Source organism: Plasmodium yoelii, assembly GCF_900002385.2.
Source record: "Plasmodium yoelii strain 17X genome assembly, chromosome: 10".
Lineage (NCBI taxonomy): Eukaryota > Apicomplexa > Aconoidasida > Haemosporida > Plasmodiidae > Plasmodium > Plasmodium yoelii.
Window position 1 is genome coordinate 1,828,460 of NC_036182.2, and position 25,089 is coordinate 1,853,548.

General features: G+C 20.7%; 6 protein-coding genes and 1 pseudogene across 6 annotated transcripts, besides 1 other annotated feature; 5 read left to right on the plus strand and 2 right to left on the minus strand.

Moving 5' to 3' along the window:
- Positions 1-1,910: 1,910 nt before the first annotated feature.
- PY17X_1045100 (PIR protein) lies at positions 1,911-3,064 on the plus strand (the record flags this gene model as incomplete). The annotated part of the gene is made up of 3 exons (XM_022956393.1): positions 1,911-1,925; positions 2,061-2,891; positions 2,978-3,064. The coding sequence occupies 3 exons, from the start codon at positions 1,911-1,913 to the stop codon at positions 3,062-3,064; spliced, it is 933 nt and encodes a 310-aa protein (XP_022813437.1).
- A 2,367-nt stretch (positions 3,065-5,431) lies between these two features.
- PY17X_1045200 (uncharacterized protein) lies at positions 5,432-6,638 on the plus strand (the record flags this gene model as incomplete). The annotated part of the gene is made up of 3 exons (XM_719615.1): positions 5,432-5,446; positions 5,583-6,482; positions 6,573-6,638. The coding sequence occupies 3 exons, from the start codon at positions 5,432-5,434 to the stop codon at positions 6,636-6,638; spliced, it is 981 nt and encodes a 326-aa protein (XP_724708.1).
- Positions 6,639-8,428: 1,790 nt separating this feature from the next.
- PY17X_1045300 (fam-a protein) lies at positions 8,429-9,366 on the minus strand (the record flags this gene model as incomplete). Its single annotated transcript, XM_034637560.1, has 4 exons — positions 8,429-8,589; positions 8,708-8,777; positions 8,866-9,088; positions 9,236-9,366. 4 exons carry the CDS (start codon positions 9,364-9,366, stop codon positions 8,429-8,431), a joined length of 585 nt encoding a protein of 194 aa, XP_034493509.1.
- Positions 9,367-10,248: 882 nt separating this feature from the next.
- PY17X_1045400 lies at positions 10,249-11,855 on the minus strand (annotated as a pseudogene).
- Positions 10,249-11,855: a sequence feature (fam-a protein, pseudogene).
- A 3,664-nt stretch (positions 11,856-15,519) lies between these two features.
- PY17X_1045500 (PIR protein) lies at positions 15,520-16,603 on the plus strand (the record flags this gene model as incomplete). The annotated part of the gene is made up of 3 exons (XM_022956396.1): positions 15,520-15,534; positions 15,662-16,420; positions 16,511-16,603. 3 exons carry the CDS (start codon positions 15,520-15,522, stop codon positions 16,601-16,603), a joined length of 867 nt encoding a protein of 288 aa, XP_022813439.1.
- Positions 16,604-19,034: 2,431 nt separating this feature from the next.
- On the plus strand, positions 19,035-20,219 carry PY17X_1045600 (uncharacterized protein; the record flags this gene model as incomplete). The annotated part of the gene is made up of 3 exons (XM_722707.1): positions 19,035-19,052; positions 19,176-20,063; positions 20,154-20,219. The coding sequence occupies 3 exons, from the start codon at positions 19,035-19,037 to the stop codon at positions 20,217-20,219; spliced, it is 972 nt and encodes a 323-aa protein (XP_727800.1).
- A 2,473-nt stretch (positions 20,220-22,692) lies between these two features.
- Positions 22,693-23,821, plus strand: PY17X_1045700 (PIR protein; the record flags this gene model as incomplete). The annotated part of the gene is made up of 3 exons (XM_022956397.1): positions 22,693-22,707; positions 22,841-23,632; positions 23,735-23,821. 3 exons carry the CDS (start codon positions 22,693-22,695, stop codon positions 23,819-23,821), a joined length of 894 nt encoding a protein of 297 aa, XP_022813440.1.
- Positions 23,822-25,089: the final 1,268 nt, after the last annotated feature.

Sequence of the window (25,089 nt, forward strand, 5' to 3'; positions counted from 1 at the left end):
TAAAGGTATAATTTTATATTAGTCACTTTAATTTTTAAACTTTATAGTTTTGAAATATATATAAATTATATTTTAAAATAGATAAAAAATAAAATATAAGTATATAATAAAATTTCATATCATATTTTGTTCTATAATTATAAATAATAGCATAGATATAATGCGTTATTAGTATATACCTATACATCTAAACTAGTAAAATGTTATACCAATAAATAATACTGAAAATATTAAATTTAGGAAACATATACAATAATATATTAATCCAAAGTATATAGAAAAAGTATGTAATAATTAATTTAATTTGAACTAATAATATTTTTATTATGTTACTATATATATATAAATTCACAGTTATATAATTTAAATATAATGTTTTTACGAAATAATATATATGTTCTAAAATAATTTAAAAATTATGAAACGCGGGAATATCATACATTGGTTTAAAGTATTTTTATTAACCGCATTAATTATTACGTTGTACTATATAGTGATATAGCAGTAACAATACTAATAGTAATAGCAATAAATAAAACATTAAATACGAACAAATATATTATGTTTATTTGATACACTTATATGGCTATAAATTAATTATATATATATTATTAAACGAGCGATAAAATAAAAATTGTATGCACAAAACATCAAAAGAAATAATACAATCCTAACAGTATTTTTTTAATGTGGTAATATTAGAATTAACACTACCAAGAAAAACAATATTAATAATTTTATAGTTTTTCATCATAGAACTAAATATAGTTTATTATAAGATATAAAAGTAAAGTATATATTTAGAAAAGTAATAATTATAAGTTGTTTCTAATGAATAATTTTAATATATATACCTAATTTAAAGCTTTAATGTTAAAGAAATACAAGACATAATTAGCTATATAGAATAGGTAAATATTATATGACTACATAATTGTCTTAAAAAAACATACTTCCCTTATCTCTCCTATCTAAAATGTAAATATACCAGCCTAATTACACATAGTTTTCTATTATACTTTAAAATTTGCATCAATAGTTATTTATATAATAATATTTAATATTTCTAAGTATTATTTTAAAAACAATATACATTTAAAGACTTATTTAAGCTTATAAATACGGATTCAGTGCTAATTGTCGTTTTAAACCGTGAGAAAGATGTGCAAAATATATTATAAAATTACCCAATAAGGTATATTTCTAAATTTAATTATATAGGAATAAAAATAAAGCTATTTAATGCATTAAAATTATTTTTTAATTTATCTATATTAAATAAAAACAATATTAAATTATGTATATGCAATTAAAACAGGGAACAATGCAACTTATTTTATAAATGTTATAATTTTAATAAAATATTGGTATATATTACAAGAAACAAGGATATAAATATTTAATATATTTTAAAAAATAACTATTTATATACTTTTAAGGATTATAATAATAATATAATTTTTTATTTTTTAGATTTATATAGTATTTAAGTTTTAGGATTGAAATCATTAAACCACAAAATATAAATAGATTCCTTTTCTATGTTCAAACATACTTTAAATTAATTATAAAATTATATTAATTTTTATAATAAATTTATACCTGATATTAGTAAGAATAGCATTTTTTGTATAAAATGCATCATATCTATATTTAATCAAAAATGTATTAAGTAATCCTCTATTTAAGGTAATTTAGCTAATTATCATAAAAAATAATGTAACTTTTCGTTAGTGATAATATTATTTTATTATGTATAATAATTTAATTATTGAAAAACATATAATATATTTAACTACAGACAGTTGTTATATATAGGGTTAAAGTATTTGCGTCATATATTTGGTGCATTGTGTACAAAATAGCATGATTCTACTCAATTTACAAATATAAAATGAAATTTTATCACAATGGATAAGCAAGTGGTATATGCATTTTTTAATAATAATAATAATTTCCTTTACATTTTTTGATATTGTATTATATATATCATTAAACTTTATTTTATAAGAGTTTCATTAACGCATACTTTTACTATACTTTTTTAAATGTTTTCTTAGTGTAAAAATTTCTATGCTATGAATAGCTCGTTTTCCAAAACGCTTGACGAAAAAGGAGAGTATCAAATTATTATTAATAAATCAATTTTAGATAATTATTGTACTAGTAGCGGATGTACTGATGATCTCGCAAAAATTAATGCTGGATGTTTATATTTGTTTGATGCATTCTTTAAGAATTCTTCTGTGTTTAAGTCTGATGCAAAAAGTAACATCAACATTGTTGAATACATTATCATATGGTTAAGTTATATGTTAAGCCTAAAGAAACAAGTAGGGGATAAGACCAATTTACAATATTTTTATGAAATATATATAAATGGTGGTAATATGTATAAAAAGCCTATAACTGGTGTTAAAGAGTATAATAGTTATAAGGATCTTATAGATCAAAAACAAAATTTGATAACTATGGATATGAGTATTATATCTAAATTGTATGATGTATTTATTAAATTATGCACGATGCATATTGAATTTGATGAAACCAATCCCCAATGCGGGAAATATTTGAACGATGCTAAAGAATTTGTTAAAAAATATGATGAACTTAAAAAAGATCCTAAGATTACTGAAGGTAATCCATATTATAAATTATTGTCTACACTATCAAAGGATTATGATAATTTTAAAAAGAAATGTAGTGATGTTAGTTGTAAGGATATTCCACCCCTTCAATCAATTGAAAAAACAAGAAATGCTGTAGATTTTTCTGAACTTTCTAAACAAACTTCTGAAGTTGCATCATCAAGTTCGTCGATAACAAACAATTTATTTATAGTTTTATCAATATTTGGTGCAATAGCATTTTTTTTTGGAATTTCTTATAAGGTAAATACCAAGGAATTAATTTTTTTTTTCATTATATATATGCAAATTTTAACAAAAAACTAATCCGTTTACCATTTTTATATTAGTATTCATTATTTGGATTTCGAAAACGATTTCAAAAACAAAAATTAAGAGAAAAAATAAAAAATATAAAGAAGAAAATGAATCATTAATATATGATTCGAAGAAAGTTACTATTTCAGGAATAGTAATAATGATTGGTATACGACAAGAAACTGTCTATTGGGGAGCAATTTTTATATAGTTTTTATATAGTTTTTATGTTGTGGGTCAGGGTTGTGTTTATGTAACCCATATTCGGGTTAGGGTTAAGTATTATGTCTTTATTTATTTTTTTATAATTTAAACACTAATTAAATATATGTACCATTTCCGTATGTTTAATCATAAGATGAAGTTCAAAAGTTCAAATATGCAGCCCAAAAGGGGCATAAGCTAATATGAAAGGAGTGAATATTATATTTCCCATAAAGTATAATATATACAATTGAGTGTTCATATCGATTTAATATGATTAAAATAAAATGTCTAAATTGTATATATTAATATAGATGTTGATTATATATGAAGTTGCATTATGTAAATCATAATTGCCTATTATATAAGCCTTGATAACCCCGAGCTATAATGAATTATTCATATAATAATATGTTTTTTTATTTAATGAAAATTTTATTTAGTAAAAATTATAACTTGTATCATATTGATTTTAATTTAAATCATGTTATCCAACTGAACTGTAATAATAGATATTCATAAAATATAGATGCATAGAGTTTCGATCGAGAATCGACAATGTAACATAGTCTATAAAATATTATTATGCTTCTAACATTTTTTGTAATACATAAAAAATTGAACTATATACAATATTTTTTAAGTTTTAATTGTAGTTACTATTCTCTTTTTGTATTTCCTTTGCATTTGTATTAAAATTAATATTAACAGAAGTAGCTATAAATGCTTTAATTTATTTATCATAAGGTATAATAGTAGATTAATCAGTATTAATTTTTAAATTTTATAACTTTGAGGTATAAATAAATTATATTTTAAAATAATTAAAAAAATAAAATATAAATATATTAATAAAATTTCATGTTATATTTTATTCTAATAATTATAAATAATATAATAGATAAAATTATTGTTATTATTATATAACTATACATATAATCTAGTAAAATGGTATACAATAACTAATATTGAAATATTGTTTTATTGTGGAAACTTCATATAATTAAATATTAATATGAATTTTATCGAAAAGACACATAATAATATATATAAAGGGATAATTTTTATATATTTGCTAAAGATTCAATTTGGGATTTGTAATTTTTCATTCTAAAAAACTGGATAAATAGGGAAAAGGATATAGACTTAATTAACGTTAAATGTCTTTCTATTATTCCATATTATATTATCATTCTTTTGTCATAAAATTAATAAAATAAGAATTTTTAATAAATTATTTGATAGTATATACATTGATAACTATAGTAGTAGAATATATAGGGAAAAATGAATAATTCAGAACATTTAGCAAATATTTATTTAAATTTATATATTAAAAGAGCAAATACATCTTATCTCTCTCCTCTCAAAGTGCAATATACCAACCTAATATACATAATTTTCTATTATACTTAAAATTTTTCATCAATACGTATTTATTTGTTATATATTTAATATTTACTAAGTATTATTTTAAAAAACATGCATTTAAACACTTATTTAAGCTTTTAAATACGGGTTCAATGTTAATATTTGTTTTAAGGAATGGAAAATATGCATAAAATAGTTTATAAATTTGCCCAATAAAATATACTTCTAAATTGAAGTATATAGGAATAAAAATAAAGTTATCGGACTCATTAAAATGGATTATGAATTCATCTACATTCATTAAAAACAATATAAATTTATATAATTTGCATAGAGATGTAAGTAACATAATTTGAAAATACTATAATTTGAATAAAACATGATATATATTATAAGAAATAAGTATATAAGTATTTAAAATATATTAGAAAAAATAAATTTATATACTTTTAAGGATTATAGTAATGATGGGTTTCTTAATTGTTTCGATTTTTGCAGTATATTAGTTTTGGGGAACCACTTATTAAAACAAAAGATATGATGTTGTTTATTTTCTATATTAAAGCATATATATAAGAAGATATATTCTAAATTCATTACAATGTTACTTTAACTTTTATAATAATACTCATATGAGTGTTATTAAGGATAACAATTTATACAAAATTGTATTATATATACAATGATAACAAATGTATTAACCCCCTCCAAAATAAGGCAATTTACCTAACTACCATAAACATATATATTGTTCTATATTATATTTAAATTGATATTCAAAATGATAATAACATGTTTAACCACAGACAATTATATATTATGGTTCAATTATTTTGTCATTTATTAAGCATAAAATATGTAAAATAATATAATGTTACATAATTTACATATTATAAAAAAATGAAATTAGAATGGATAATCGCCTGGTAAATAATATTTTTAATAAAATTTGCCTTTCCTTATATTTTTCGATGTTATATTACCTATAAAATTCATTAAAACATATTTTATAAGAATTTCATTAAAATATATTTTTATTATACTTTAAAAAAATTTTTTTAGTGTGGAAGATTTGATACATTGAGAAAATATTTACCCGATGAATTAGGCGAAACCGCAAAATTTGAACTAAAACAACTTAATAGTTTCAATAATTATTGTTCTAATGGAGGTTCAGGGAAAACAGAATGTAATACTGAGGCCGATAAAATTACTGCTGGATGTTTATGGTTGTTTGAGCAAAATATTGTTAATAGGATTAGTACTTTAAGTAAAGATCACTCTGAAGTGTTTATTATATACGTCATGATATGGTTAGGTCATATGTTAGACCTAAAGAAAGATAACAAATTCATAAACATAAATGATTTTTATGAAGAGAATATAAAGAATAATACGCATTATAGTAAATGTATAAAAAAAAAAAGTAATGATAATTATGATGATTGTAGTAATTCATTAAAAAGAATAACGGGATATAATAATTTTAAGGAGTTAATAGAAAAAAACAAATATTTGATGAATGTTGGCATTAATGATATGTCTAATTTTTATGATGCATTTAAGCCATTATGTAACATGTATACTGAACTTAATGCAAACGACGCATCAGATAAGAGATATTTAAAAAATGCTAAAGAATTTGTTAAAAAATATGATGAACTTAACGATCCTAATAATACTAAAGATAACGCCTATTATCAAGTATTGTCTACATTATCAAATGATTATAATAAATTTAAAGATTTTTGTAATATAAGTAGCGCTAATTGTAATGATATTCCACCGCTTCCAGATATAAAAACAACACAAAATCATTTACAAAGTTCTGAACCGAGTTCTGAATCAAATTCTGAATCGAATTCTAAAGTTACATCATCAAGTTCGTCGATAACAAACAAATTAATTCCAGTTTTATCGATAATTATCGCAATACCAATATTCTTGGGAATTTTTTATAAGGTAAATAATAAGGAATTTATAAATTATTTGCGTGATTACTTATATGCGATTGTCAAAAAATATATAATATGTTTACAATTTTTATATTAGTATTCGTTATTTGGATTTCGGAAACGATCTCAAAAACAAAAATTAAGAGAAAAGCTAAAAACATAAAGAAGAGAATGGGTAATTAATATAAGATTCGAAGAGTAATAACCATCTCAGGAACAGTAATAATGATTGATATACGTTAAGAAATTGTCTATTTGAAAATAAATAATTTTTTACCATAATTTTTGAACGTAATTATTGTGTCTATAAGAATAATTAAATAATATAACCAATAATATATAATGTTATATATGTATAGTTATAATATTTTAATACTGTTTTTGTATAATTTTTAAACAATTTTTATGTTGTGAAACCCATATTCGGGTTAGGGTTAAGTGTTATATTGCATTTAATTTTGAATAATTTTTTATAATTCGATAACATTTATTAGTTTAAATAATTGTTTTAAATGTATATATAAGAAAGAAGTTATTAAAAATATGTAAAGGATAAGTTGGATTTTTTAATATTTATATTAAGTCTAAATGTGTAAGAAAAAATGAAGATGAAAAGGAGGAATAAAGACATATATTTTGATAAATTATAAGAATTGAATTTCGTGTTAATATAACTTAATGTTAAATATGTTGAAATATGCACTTTTTATATTTTATTGTTAAATTTGTGGTAAATATATTTAAGAGGTCTTATTAACTGTATCATAATTTATTATTATATAAGAAGTGTTAATCGAAGTTTAAGGTTCAATTGATGTATACGTACCATAATATAAAGACATTTGGTTTATTTGATGGGAGATTTATTTTAATTTAATATATGATTCGTACCTTAAATAGTAACATACCTTATATGTGAAGGTATAAAATTATAATAAAATGTGTTTGAATAGATTGTTTACATTATATTTAAAATAGACGAGATGTTTATTTTTAATATCAATTAAATAAAATGCATATTATTATAATAGACAATCAAAAAATATAGATATATAATATATTTATACATACAGTATTTTATATTTGAGTGGATAAAACTAAATGATAAGTATATTGATATACAATTAATTACTAAAAAGTTTTAAGTTTTATGACAATAATAAAGTACGAAACATAAATTTTTAACGTAAAAAAAATGATCGAACTAATATTAAGGGCAATCATAGAGAAAATGTAATTGAATTATAGCATTGATTTCGTCACAAAATTGAATACATTGAATATATTTTAATTCAAACGGAAGAAGAAATTACATACTAAACAATAATTTTTAAATTGGTCAAAATTTTTCGATGGTAATTTAAGTAGGGAATACATATAAAGACAAATTAATTTGATTAAAATATCGATTACAATATTAGAGTGTTGAAAGAGTTATATTTGAGGTATATTGTTGTTTACTAGATCAAATGCGTTGTGCTAAGCTTAGTATATTTGTATATGCAAGTCCTCTCTCTTTTTTATCGTTGGTAAAGTCGGTAGAATTACTACTGTCATAAATCTACGAAAAAAATTGATAAATAAAATATGTCAATATTTTTTGTGTGAATATCATAAAATATATGAGTTATAAAGTAGATTTTCTATAAATGTTAAAAGGAGAAAAAAATGATTATTTGTTGAGATTGCTTACAGCGTTGATATAAGTAACTTGAACGTTATCTTCCCCTTTTTTAACTACAAATCCGGCTATGTTAGTACCCAATTTGGTTAATGCTTCCTCAGGATCAATGTCAGTTTCGATTGATTGTGTATTTACTAATATTTCTTTCATATTAGGTTCATCATAAATTTGACCGAGATAATTTAGAGGTCTTGAAGGACAAAGAATTACAGTTGTGTCATTTGAATGCTACAAAATGAATGGATAAAAAAATATATGTATTGTGTAAATTAATGTATAATATGTATAATAATATGAATAATGGAAAAAAATTCCCTTACTTTAACTTTTGCGGCTAAAGCATATTTTTTTGTGAGGGGTGTATAATTAGAATCTGTGTTAAGCTTTTCAACCATGATTAAATATTTGCAGTATACACGAACAAGATTTCCTAAAAAGATGATTATTTTGGAGATATAAATGAAAATAATAGACAAAGAATAGTAAAATTGAAAGATGCGTAAATAGTGAGAAGCAGATATTAAATTGATTGGTTATTTTTTATGTACCATTAATAAACTTTTCATAGGGTTTTTTGTTATGATTGAAATCCCAGAGTTTCTTTAATACGTTAGAGTACTAATGAAAAAAAATATGAATATGTATAATAATTATTATTTAATTTGAAGTTATTTTTATATGTTAAATATTGTTTGGTATTTGATACGTTAGAGGCAGATGGGATCGTAAGATGAAATCTTCCAATATCCATATTTCCAATTTTCTTAGAATATATAGTTTTGTCTCCATCTTCTGTATAATAGGCCGAATAATCGTCTATACCAGTCTCAGAAAGCTTTATTAAAAGTTCTGAATCATCTGTTGCATGATTCATTGCTAATAAAGCTTCATCAATATCTTCACATACCAAGTTTGGGAATTCCTCAAATCTTGGATTCGAAATATTATTGGTGAAAGTGAGATTATTTTAATGGGTAAAAAAAGAGAAAGAAATGAATTTATAAATGAGATTTAGAATATTTAATGATTATGGAGGTGTTCGACGAATATGTATATATTTTTCGATATTTTCATACATTGTTTTTTGGCGTGAGGGGTTGGTCTTAATAGTAACATCTACATCATGTTCGCTTGCAAATGCTACATTTTGCGTATATCCTGCGAGACTTAAAAGTGCCAAAGTAATCTTAATATATCCTTTATTCATTTTTGGATTTGATAAGTAAAATATTTTAAAAAGTGTAAAAACAGGTTATATAAGTAGATTTAAAATAGAAGGAAAAGAATGTCACGGAATTTATAAAAAATTAATACTTAAAAATAAAAAATAAATTTATATAATTATTTAGATGGGAAATTATTTAAATGAACTCATTCAAGGGGAGAAAAATAGCGTACACAAATTATAAAGCACCCTAAATATTATGATTTTAAGGGTTCATGGATCAAGAATCAAAGATCAGGATTCAGAACTCGGGTTCAGGATTCGGGTTCAGGGTTATATTGAATTATATATATCATAATATGCTCATTTTATGAATATTTTTATTTAACGAAACTGCTTATTTTTATTCTACATTTATGTTTTATTTAATACTATAATTTTCCAACGTGATGTCACAATAGTAGGAAAATAATAAATTGTTATCTTATATTGTTTACATTTATGTTATATTTTATTTTTTCTATGAATGTATATGAAACAGTTTTTTAAAGCAAAGAATGTTTTAGTTGGATTATTATGATGTTCATATATATTGTATAAAATACATTGGCAATATGCTTTAAATAGGAATATAAAAAATGATTACATCAACGTAACATTTGTATTGAATCATGCTGATCACTTCATTAATTCAATTACAATAATGGTATTAAGATCATATATCACTTACAAATAAAAATAAATGTCATGATAGCATTTGAAATAAAGAATCGTTTAAATATATGGGATATCCCCCCAAATTTTAGCATATAGATGATGTCCATGTTTGTAAACAAAAAAAGGTGATAAGTATTAAATAAAAGATCTTCATAAGTTATAACAGTTTTATTTGTATTATTAAAAAAATTAATACATATAGATGCATTATAATATTAAAAGACATAAACAAATAACACACAAGAACAAAACAATCATAAAGAATAAAAACATTTTATGATGGTAATTTAAATAAATACCATTCATGGAAATAAACATTTTTATTAACATAAATCTTCTAATATTACGGTGCTGAAAAAAATATATAAATATATGTTTATTTATGAAATGACAAACAATCTAAAGCTTTTCCAATAATACTTTTTTGTTAAATGGAACCATGTTCATCATTCTAAGAAAAAAAAGATAAATGGATGATTATATAAAATGTTAAAATTTGTTTCAAATTATAAATATCTTCATTTATTAAAAACAATGGTTGAAATAAATTATTATTTATTAAAATCTGTATACCGTTTACAGAGTCAACATAGGTGATTTCAATATATTTATTTTTTTTTTCAACAATGTATCCATTTAAGTTAACAAACATTTTTATTAATTTTCCATTTCTAATATCATCTTCAGAATCAATTTCAGCTTGGAATAAATTTGCATTTTCTATTATTTTGTTTTCAAAATATTTTTTATTTTTACGGTTGTGATCAATTATATTTGCTGAAGCCATGACAATCATAGTTTTGTTTTCTGATATCTACGAAATTAATAAAAGTGTATTTGGATAATACGAAAAATATGATTTATAATGAAATGAAAGAAGAAAGTTTTCCTTACTTTAAATTTTGCAGCTATAGCATAAAAATATTTCTCACGAGACCACGGTCATCTTTTGCAACGTTGTTGTATCATTACTAAATTTGGACTGTATACTCGGACAATTTTTTCTAAAAAAGATATTATAAAATTGCATAGATATAATTAAAATATCATGATTTTGAAGATATGGGAAAGAATAAATAGTAACAATAATATGTTAATTTGGGTAATTATTTATGTTTTGTGTACTTTTAACCGAGCCTGCATACAAAAAATTGCTACTATCAGGATCCCAAAACTTGTTTATTAATTTATTATACTAATGGAAGTAAAGAGAAATAAATATTATAATTATTTTTTAATTTCAATTTGGTTTATAACTTTTAATGTTGTTCGTTAATTGATACCTTATTCGGATCATCAATTGTATATTCAATTTTTTCAACATTTGTATGATCTCGATGTTTTTTTTTATATAAATAAATATTGTAATCATAATATAAATTATATAATTTATAGCCATCTATACTTGTAGCATGATGTTCTAAATGTGTTAAAGCTTCTGTCATAAATCTGCACGCTTTTATAGTTTCTTCGGGATCGGTATATAATAGGTGCTTGTTTTTTTGATATATTTCTTCTGTATTATCTTTTCTAAAAATGAACATATTTTTAATGTGTAAAAAAATAAAGTTATTGTATTTATAACATTTTTGCAAAGACGTACACATTTAATACTTTCATAATGAAATATAATATATATATATTGTAGTATTTTCTTACGCAGGATATGATTTTTTTGATTTGAATATTGTAAATTTTTTTGGTTTGTGTTTTGTATATGTTTTTGGAGCAAGCTCCGTTGCAAGGGTTTTATTATTCACACATAGGGAGATGATTAAAAGAAAAAAAAAGAATTTAATATAAAACTTATTCATTTTTGAAGTTTACAAATAAAATATATATTAGTATTTTTTTTAATTAAAAATTAACAACTCGGAAAATTGGGGATGTGTAATTAAAATTGAAGCAAATAATTTTCTCCAATAAAGTATAAAAACTATTATTTAAACGGTAAATGTATTCTTTTATCATATTTATAAGTTTAATATATTTTTTATTTAAATAATTCAACCAGAAAACAACATCAATAACAGAATCTTTCATAAATAATGAGTATCAAAAATGTTATGATTCACAATATTATAATATCTAAAAATAAATAATATTAATTATATTATATAAGTGATATTTTTAATATATAGCATTATGAATACACAAATTTTATAATTGATCAAACTCAATTTAAAATTTATAGAACAGTTCATTACGTATGAAAATACATATACTTACATTAATAAATAAAAGATCATAGTACTATAAATATTATATTAAACAATTAATTTAATATGAGAAATGCAGTTAATTCTAATATTACTAATACTATTATAATAACAACATTTTTCACCTCATCATAATAGTAGTATGATAAAATTTATATTATGAGAATCAAACAATCTGTGATTTTTTTATTACTTTTAGTACAAATTTTACTAAATAACAATTTTCTATCAAAATTGTTAATTTTATAAAAATTATTTATTGGTAGTAATGTTGACACCCATGCCTTTTTATAAATGAATACATTATAATTTTCCTTTTAATAATAAAACATAGTATTATAAAGTTAAAAAAGATACAAATAAAATATGAAGTAAAATATGAAATAAAATATAAAAATAAAATAATGAAACTTAAAATTGTAAAATCAAGAAATATATACACATATACATATATAAAATTAATTTAGTTTTTAATTCTAATATCCTTGATGTCGAGGTGTTTATGTATTATGGGTCAAGGTTATGTTTATGATTGATGGTTGATTATTTATGGTCTGGGATATTGTAATTAAATATATTTATGATTAAATTTTTTATAATTAAATTTTTTATAATTAAATATATTTATGATTAAATTTTTTATAATTAAATTTTTTATAATTAATTTTTTTATAATTAAATTTTTTATAATTAAATATATTTATGATTGTGTATGTTTAATATGGAGATGATGTGTAAATATACAACGAAAAAAGGGGTAGTGTGATTAATATGAAATAGGTGATAATATTTTTTTGATAAAGTATAATATATAGATTTAAAATTATTAAAATAATATATTAGATATATAAATATTGGTTATATATGGAGTGATATTATGGCATATGATAATTGTCTATTATATAAAAGTTGTTAATGAGGGGGTATATTGAATTATGCATATCATAATATACAATGCATTTGTTTGTTTGATGAAAGATTTTACTTAGTAAAAGTTATTATTTGTGTTACTATTATTTTTATTTAAATTATATTACGGGAATATATGTTGTAATAATAGGATTATATGTGAGGGTGGGTATGAATTATAAGATGATTGATTTTGAATATTGCTGTGCATTATATGGGTATATTGTTATTGTTAATTAAGGACATTAGGGGCATATAATAGATAGTGATAAAGTATAGGTTGATATATATCGACAATATAACGTTGTTTATAGATATTATTATGGTTCTAACGTTTTTAGTAACACAAAAAATTGAACTATATATACAATATTTTTTAAGTTTTAATTGTAGCTACTATTCTTTTGTATTTTACATTTGTATTAATAAAAATTGATTTATACGCCATAATTTATTTATCATAAGGTATACTAACATATTAATCACTATTAATTTGTAAGTTTTAATGATATGATGTATATATAAATTAAAAATATATTTTAAAATAGTTAAAAGAAAAAACATAAGTATATTAAATATAATGTTATAGTTTGTGCTAATAATTATAAATAATATGATATATAGAATATCGCTATTGTTCTAATATAGTAAAATATTATACCAATTACTAATATTGAAATATGTTAAATTTTGGAAACATATACAATTATATATTAGTGCAAAGTATACAGAAAATGTATGTAATAATTAATTTGAACTAATAATATTTTTATTAGGTTATTATATATACAAAATATAAATCTATAATTTAAATATAGTGTTTTACAATATGATATACCTTCTAAAATATATACTTTAAAACAAAAAAATACGGAAATATTCTACATTGATTTAAAGGATTTTTATTGAGTGCACTAATTGTTCCGTTGTACTATATAGCTACATAGCAGTAACAATAATAATAGTAATAACAATAGATAAAGTATTAAATACGAAAAAATCATTAAATCCATTTGATACACTACATGGGTATAAATTCATTATGTATATTATTAAAGGTGTGATCAGATTAAATTGTATGTATACAAGATCAAATGAAATATTATAAAATTTATTTAAGTATGCCTTAATGCGATAACATTAGACTACCTGTACCAAGCAAAATAATATTAATAATTCTATAGTTTCCTTAAAATATAGTTTTACATTATAGAAGTAAATATGGTTTATTATAAAATATAAAGGCAAACTATATATTTATAAAAGTAATAATTCTAAGTTATTTTAATATGTATACATGAATTAAAAACTTTAATGGTAGAAAATATAAGAAATAATTAAACTGTGTAGAATAGGTAAATCTTATATGGCTACATCCTTGTCTTAAAAAAGCATACGTCCCTTATCTCTCCTATCTAAAAGGACAATATAATAACTCATAGTTTTATATTACACTTAAATTTCATCAATACTTATTTATGTGTTATATATTTAACATTTCCTAAGTATTATTTTAAAAACAGCATACATTCAAAGACTTATTTAAGCTTATGAATAGCATAATAAATATGGGGTCAGTGCTAATTGCCGCTTTAACAGTGGAAAAATATGCAAAACATTATAAAATTACTAAATAAAGAATACTTCTAAATTGGAATATGTAGGAATAAAAATAAAGTTATAAAACTCATTAAAATGAATTATGAATTTATCTACATTCATTAAAAACAATATAAATTTATATAATTTCATATAGATGTAAGTAAAATAACTTAATTCGAAAATACTATAATTTTAACAAAACATTGGTTTATTGTATTAGAAACAAGTATGTAAATATTTAATATATTTAAAAAAATGACTATTTATATACTTTAAGGATTACAGTAATAATATAATTTTTATTTTTTTAGATTTATGCAGCATTTAATTTTTTGAAGGACAATCATCAAAACATAAGATATAAATATATTTCTTTTCTATGTTCAAACATACTTTAAATTCTTTATAGAAAGATATCCATTTTTATAATAGAGATATACCAGATGTTAATAAGAATATCATTTTTTGTATAAAATTCATTACATATATATTTAATAAAAATTGTATTAAGCAACTCTCTATTTAAGGTAACTTAGCTAATTATAATAAAAAGGAATAAGCTGTTTCTTTAGCAATAATATTATTTTATTATTCTATATTAATTTAAATATTGAAAAGCTTATAATATTTTTAACTACAGACAGGTGTTATATATTGGGTTAAAACATTTGCTCACACATTTGGTGCAGTACATATAAAAGAACATGCTTTTACTCAATTTACAAGCCAAAAATAAAATCTGATCATAATGAATGAATATATGGTATATATATTTTTTTTAATAAAAGTGTTTTTCTTTACATCCTTTGATATCGTATTGTATATAAATATCATTAAGCTTTATTTTAATAATTCGCGTTTTTATTAATTGTTTTTAAATGTTTTTTTAGTGGAACAAGTTCATTTTTGTAAGGACGAATTTTACATATGATCAGAATAATAAGAATTATAGATTTACAAATAATAAACATTTCGAAGAGCATTGTACTAATAAGTGTAATACGGATATCGATAAAATTAATGCTGTGTGTTTACATTTGTTTAATGAACTCTTTGGGACTTCTAATTCGTTTGAGGTTAACTCAAAAAATAATATCAATATTGTTGAGTACATTATAATATGGTTAAGTTATATATTAAGCCTAAAATCACATGAGGGAATCACCAATCTAAATGATTTTTATAATCAATATATAAATAAGGGTGATAAGTATAATAAGAAAATAGATGATGTTACTGCTTATAATAGTTATAAAGATCTTATAGATAAAAAAAAAAATTTGATGAGTATTGGTATTAAAGATATGTCTAGATTTTATCATGCATTTAATGAATTATGTAATATGTATTATCGATTTGATAAAAACAAGGCAGATTGCAAGAATTATTTGAAAGATGCTAAAAATTTTGTTAAAAAATATGATGAACTTAATGAAGATTATAATAATGGTAAAGATAACCCATATAATCAATTATTATCTACATTATCAAATGATTATAATAGGTTTAAAAATATATGTAATGATGCTCAATCTAGCAACTTTCCATCACTTCCAACATATTCACGAAAATTTTTAATAAAAAGGACACTAATTCCAATTGCATTTATATTTGTTACAGTATCAATTTTCTTGGGAATTGCATATAAGGTAAATAATAAGTCAATTAAACAATATATTCAGCACTGATTTATTTGTGAATATGAATAAATTATACATTTTTTAAAATTTTTATATTAGTATTCGTTACTTGGATTTCGGAAACGATCTCAAAAGCAATGTTTAAGAGAAAGAATAAAAAATATAAAGAAGAAAATGACAAATAACATATGATTCGAATATTAATAATGATTAATATATGTTAAGAAGCTGTCTATTGGGAAGTAATTTTTGCATAATTTTTATATAGTTTTTATGTTGTGGAACCCATATTCGGGTTAGGGTTAAGTATTATATCTTTATTTAATTTTTTATAATTCGAATACTAATTTAATATATGTATCATCCCGTATGTTTAATTTCGAGATGAAGTTAAAAATATGTACTGCCAAAGGAGCATTGTTATTAATATGAAAAAGGCTGCATCGCATTTGTTCATAAGTTATAATATATATAATTGAGTGTTCATGTTGATTTAATATGATTAAAATAAAATGTCTATATTGTATATATTAATTAATATTATGATATATAATAATTGCCTATATAAAAGTTAATATTTGGTTATATTGAATTATGCATATCATAATATATTTCTTTATTTGATGAAAATTTTATTTAGTAAAACGTATTATTTGCATCATATTTATTTTAATTTAAATCGTATTTTTATAATCGAACAGTATAATAATTTTATATATCAGAGTATAATTATAATTCGATTCATTTGGAACAATTGCCTACATTATAATATACCTTCACATTAATATGTGTGTTTTTAACATTAATTAAACATATCATCAATATACAATAGGTAATCATAAAATATAGATTCATAAAATATCGATCGAAGTTCAACAACACAACAATACCTATAAAATGTGTTTTATACATCTACCATTTTTAATAATACAATAAAAATATGGATAATAATAAAAATTACATTATATATATATATGTATACTATTCTTTTAACTTTCGATTATATATAGTATAATTTTATGCTAAAGTTTTAAATTCAAATAATATAAATCGTTCTATATACATTAATTTATTTACTATAAAGGTATAATATTAGATTAATCACTATTAATTTTTAAATTTTATATTTTGAGGTATACATATATTACATTTAAAATTGTTAAAAAATAAAATATAAGTATATTAATAAAAGTTCATATCATATTTTGTTCTAATAATTATAAATAATATGATATATAGAATGCGTTACTATTATATGACTATACATATAATGTAATAAAATACTCTATCAATAATTAATATTGAAAAATTGCTTTATTGTGGAAACTTCATATAATTAAATATTAATTTTATTGAAAAGACACATAATAATACATTATAAAGGCATCAATTTTATATATTTGTTAAAGAGACAATTTGAGATATGAGGTTTTATATTATAAAAAAATGGATAAATAAAGAAAATGTTAAAAACTTAATTAATGTTAAATGCCATTTGATTATTCCATATTAACGCGTATTATATTATCATTGTTTCATCGTAGAATTAATAAAATATAGAATTTTTAATAAATTATTTGAATGATATACATTGATAACTACAACAATATAATATATAAGATAAAATTACTATGTAGAATATTTAGAGAATATTTATATAAATGTATATATTAAAGAGCTAATATATCTTATCTCTCTTCTACTAAAGGGTAATATAATAACCTAATCAAACATAGTTTTCTATTAAACTTTAAAACTTGCATCAATACTTATTTATGTTATATATATTTAATATTTATTAAGTATTATTTTAAAAATAATTTACATATAAAAACTTATTTAAGCTTATAAATAGCTTAATAAATACGGGATCAGCGCTAATTGTCTTTTTAAACCGTGGAAATGATGCGTAAAATATATTATAAAATTACCCAATAAGTTATATTGGAATAAAAATAAAGTTATTGAGCACATTAAAATGAATTTTGAATTTATCTACATTCATTAAAAACAATATAAATTTATTTAATTTGCATAGAAAATGTAATATGTAACTTAATTCGAAAATACTATAGTTTTAATAAAACATTAGTATATAATATTCGAATCTGGTATATGAGTATTTAATATATTTAAAAAATTACTATTTATATACTTTAAGGATTATAGTAATAATGGATTTCTTAATTTTTATATATTTATAGGTTCATGGGTATAAATATATTTATTAAAATATGAGAAACAAAATTGTATTTTTCTATATTGAGACATAACATAAAGGGGTCCATTTTAAACTCATTACAAAATTCGTTAAATTTATATAATGGATATTATTAATAATCATGAATTTAAGTATAAATTATGTTATACATATGAGAAAAATGTGTTAATATATTTAATTTAAGGCAGTTTAGCTAATTTCAATAAAATATATATAAATTTACTATGGTGTTACTATTGTATTATTACTTTACAATAATTTTAAGTTAATATAAAAATAAAATGTGGTTAACTACATATAATTATCATATAGATAATCCAATTTTACGTCCCCTATTTTGATGCAATATATATGAAATTAATATGATGTACTTAATTTATAGTTAAAAAATATTTTTCCAATATGTTAACTAGTAAAATGGTACATACAATTTATTGAATAAAAATAATTGTTATTACACATTTTTGATAGTGTACTATATACAAATTAATGATACGTCCATTTTAATAGACATTTTTATTTGATTTTTAAAAATTGTTTTAGTGTGGAGAGTTTGATACTTTTTGGAGATTTTTTCCCGATGAATTGAATGAATCTGGAAGTTATAATTTTAAAAAGGGATTATTTACGAAATACTGCCCTAATAATTGTGAAAATAATATTGATAAGATTAATGCTGGATGTTTATGGTTATTTAATAAATTTTATGGAAGTTCATATAATTTTTCGAGTAATGCAAATGGAAATATGAATATTGTTATATACATTATGACATGGATAAGTTATAAGTTAAATCAAAAACCACAAAACGAAATCACCAATTTAAAAGATTTTTATAGTAAAAACATGCAAAATGTCGAGGAGTATAAGAAGTCTATAGATGATGATACGGAATATACAAGTTATAATGATCTTATAAATCAAAAAAATAAATTTATGGATATTGATATTAGTGTTATGTCTGAATTTTATCGTTTATTTAAAATCTTATGCAATATGCATATTAATGTTAATAAAAAAAGCATGGGCAATAAATATTTAGAAAATGCTGATGAATTTGCTGATGAATATAAAAAACTTTTTAATGATGATAATAATGCTGATGGTAATTCATATAATCAAATATTGTCTATATTATCAAATGATTATGATTATTTTAGAAATAGTTATGTTAATTCTAATATACAAAATACATTTCCAGAACTTATAAAGGAAAAAACAATACAGGTTTCTGCATCAAATCCTATAGAAGGAAAAGATGTCTCCTTGGGTGAAACGTCAGAATCAAGTTTTGAAACTGATGTATCTAGATCTGAAACTGAAGTATCAGATTCTGATTCAGGATCACCAAGTTCATTGATATTAAATAAATTAATTTCAATTCCATTTATATTGGTTGCAACATTAATTTTATTAGGAATTGCATATAAGGTAAATAATAAATCAATTAAAAAATATATTTTACACTGAGTAATTTGTGAATATAAATAAATTATACATTTTTTTTTAATTTTATATTAGTATTCGTTATTTGGATTTCGGAAACGATCTCAAAAACAACATTTAAGAGAAAAGCTAAAAAAATAAAGAAGAAAATGAACCAATAATATATGATTCGAATATTAATAATGATTAATATATGTTAAGAATCTGTCTATTGGGAAGTAATTTTTGCATAATTTTTATATAGTTTTATGTTGTAGAACCCATGTTCGGGTTAGGGATAAGTATTATATCTTTATTTAATTTTTTGTAATTTGAACACTAATTAAATATACGTATCATTCCGTATATTTAATCATGAGATGAAGTTAAAAATATGTACTCCCAAAGGATCATTCCCATTAATATGAAAAAAGCCCCATAATATTTTTCCCATAAAGTATAATATATACAATTGAGTGTTCATGCCGGTTTAATATGATTAAAATAAAATGTCTATATTGCATATATTAATTCATATTATGATATATCATAATTATTTATTATGTAAGACTTGCTAATCATAATTATATTGAATTATGCATTACGCAATATAAAATATGTTTCTTTATTTGATAAAACATTTTATTTATTCAAACTTATAATTTGTATCATATTTGTTTTAAATTAAATTATATTACGCCAACATAACTTTAATAATAACATTATATATGAAGTTGGGTATGAATTATAATAAAATTCATTTTGATTATTCATCTACATTATAATATATCTTCAGGTTAATGGAAATACTTTTATTGTTAATTAAACATATTACCAATATATAATAGGCAATAATAAAATATAGATTCATAAAATATCGATCGAGGTTCGACAACACAGCGATATCTATAAAATATGTTTTATCCATCTAACATTTTTAATAATACATAAAATTACATTATAGATATAGGCATACTATCTTTTTAACTTTCGATATATATAATAAAATTTTATGTTAAAGTTTTAAATTCAAATAATAGAGATAGTTCTATATATATTAATTTATTTACTATAAAGGTATAATTTTATACTATCCACTTTAATTTTTAAACTTTATAGTTTTGAAGTATATATAAATTGGAAATATATATTTAAAGTAGTAAAAAAATAAAATATAAATATATTAATAAAATTTCATATCATATTTTATTCTAATAATTATAAATAATATGATAGATCGAATCCGTTATTATTATATACATATAAAATAGTAAAATATTCTACCAATAACTAATATTGAAATATTGTTATATTGTGAAACCTTCATATAATTAAATATTAATATTATCGAAAAGACACATAATAATACATTACAAATGTATCATTTTTGTATATTTGTTAAAGATTCAATTTGTGATTTTTGGTTTTATATTCTAAAAAACTGGATAAAAAATAAAATTTTAAAGACTCAATTCATGTTAAATTCCATTTTACTATTACATATTAACTCGTATTATATTATCATTATTTTACCATAGAATTAATAAAATATAGAATTTTTAACAAATTATTTGAATGTATATACATTGATAACTATAACAGTAGAATATATAAGATAAAAATAACTATGTAGAACACTTACGAATATTTAACGGAATTTATATACTAAAAGAGAAAATATATCTTATCTCTCTCCTCTTAAAGTGCAATATAACAACCTAATTAAACATAGTTTTCTATTATACTTTAAAATTTCATCATAAGGTATTTATATGTTATATATTTAATATTTACTATATATTATTTTAATAACTATTTACATTCAAATACTTATTTAAGCTTATAAACACGTGTTCAGTGTTAATTATCGTTTTAAACCGTGTAAATGATGTGCAAAATATATTGTAAAATTACCCAATAAAGAATACTTATAAATTGGAATATGTAGGAATAAAAATAAAGTTATTGAAAATGTTAAAACATAATTGGAATGTATATATATTAAATAAAAACTATATAAATTCATGTATATGCAATTAAAAAAGGAACATTACGACTTATTTTGCAAATGTTATAATTTTAGAAAAAATTATATTATATATTATAAGAAACAAGTATATAAATATTTAAAATATATTAGAAAAAATATATTTATATACTTTTAAGGATTATAGTAATAATTTAATTTTTTATTTTTTAGATTTATACAGCATTTTATTTTTAGAAGTGCAATCATTAAAACATAAGATATAAATATATTCCTTTTCTATATTTAAACATACTTTAAATTCGTTACAAAATTAGATCAATCTTTATAATAAAGTTATACTAGATATTAGCAAGAATACCATTTTTTGTATAAAATGGATTATATATATATTTAACCAAAAATGTATTAAGCAACTCTCTATTTAAGGTAATTTAGATAATTATCATAAAAAGGAATAGAACGTTTATTTAATAATAATAGTATTTTATTATTCTATATTAATTTAATTATTGAAAAACTTATGATATATTTAACTACAGGCATTTATATATAGGGTTAAAATATTTTCGTCACATATTGGGGGCAGTGTATATAAAACAGCATGATTCTCCTCAATTTATAAATCTAAAATGAAATTTTATTACAATGGATAAAAATCTGGTATATGCATTTTTTAATAATAATGTTTTCCTTTACATTTTATGATATTGTATTATATATATCATTAAACTTTATTTTAATAAGATTTTCAATAATGCACATTTATAATAATTGTTTTTAAATGTTTATTTAGTGTAGTAATTTCCTTTTAGTAAGGAACTGGTTTCCCGATAAATTGGGAAGTAATGGTGACTATCAATTTAAAGATGCTGAACATTTACAAAAGTATTGTGATGATGGAAAATGTAATGGTCCTCTCGATAAAATTAGTGCTGGATGTTTATATTTTTTTAATGAATTTTTTAAGGATGCTTCTGTGTTTAGGTCTGTTGCCAAAAGCAACATCGACATTGTTGATTACATTATTATATGGTTAAGTTATATGTTAAACCTAAAAGAAAATACTGGTAGCACCATTAGCCATATAAAACATTTTTATGATACAACTATAGATAATGATAAGTACAAAAAACCTATAGATAATATTTCGGAGTATAAAAGTTATAAGGATCTTATAGATAAAAAACACGATTTGAAGAATAAGGATATGAATAAAAATATTATATCTAAATTATATGATGCATTTAATATATTATGTAATATGTATACTGGATTTGATGAAAGCAAGGCAAATTGTGAGAACATTTCGGAAAAAGCTCGTCAATTTGTTGAAAAATATAAAGAACTTAATGTAAATTGTGATATTACTGGAAACAGTTCATGTAGTAAAATATTGTATACTTTATCAATTGATTATATTAATTTTAAAAATAAATGTAACGATATTCCACCTCTTCCAGGGATAGCATCAGAAATTTTTGCACAAAGATTTGGATTTACATCAAGTTCGTCGATAGCAACAAAATTATTTATAGTTTTATCGATATTTGGTGCAATAGGAATTTTTTTGGGAATTTCGTATAAGGTAAATAATAAGGAATTAAAAAATATTACATTTAAATATTATTTTCATTATATATATGCAAACATTAACAAAAAACGTACGTTTCTTAACATTTTATATTAGTATTCATTATTTGGATTTCGGAAACGATTTCAAAAACAAAAATTAAGAGAAAAGCTAAAAAATATAAAGAAGAGAATGAATCAATAATATATGATTCGAAGAGAGTGACAATTTTAGTAATAATAATAATGATTTACATATTTTAAGAAACTGTCTATTTAGAAATAAGTAGTTTTTGCATAATTTTATATAGTTTTTATGTTGTGGGCCAGGATTATGTTTGTGAATCCCATATTGGGTTAGAGCTAAGTATTATATTGTATTAATTTTTTATAATTTAACACGAATTAAATATATGTACCATCCCTCTATGTTTAATATCGAGATGAAGTCCAAATATGCACCCAAAGGGGTACTACCATTAATATGAAAAGGGCCACATCACATTTCATAAGTTATAATATATATAATTGAGTGTCCATGCTGATTTAATATGATTAAAATAAAATGTCTATATTGCATATATTAATTCATATTATCTATATAATAATTGCCTATTATATAAGCCTTGATAACCCAGAGCTATATTGAATTATGCATACATAATATGTTTCTTTATTTGATGAAACATTTTATTTAGTAAAACTTATAACTTGTATCATATTTATTTTTATTTAAATCGTGTTATACAACTGAACTGCAATAATAGATGCTCATAAAATATAGATTCATGAATATCGATCGAAAATTGACAATATAACGTTGTCTATAACTTATTATTATACATCTAACATTTTTAGTAATACATAAAAAGTATACTATATATACATATTTTTTAAGTTTTAATTGTAGTTACTATACTCTTTTTGTATATTACATTTGTATTAAAATTAATTAGTATTAATAGAGTTTCTTTATACGCTTTAATTTATCATAAAGTTATAATATTAGATTAATCATCATTAATTTTTAAACTTTATAGTTTTGATGTATAAATAAATTGGAAATATATATTTAAAATAGTTAAAAAATAAAATATAAATATATTAATAAAATTGAATGCTATAGTTTGCTATAATACTTATAAACAACTTGGTATATAAAATTAACGTTATTACTAATATATATAATATTGTATAATTGACTAAAACTGAAATATGTTAAAATTGTGAAATATATACAATTATATATTAATGCAAATTATATAAAAAAGCATGTAATAATTAATTTGAACTAATAATATTTTTATTATGTTACTATATATATACAAATTCACAAATATATTTTTATTGCAAAATAATATAAATGTTCTAAAATACTTGATTTAAAAACTATGAAACGAGGAAATATTATACATTGCTTTAAAGTATTTTTATTAAGCGCATTAATTATTTCGTTGTACTATACAGTGATAT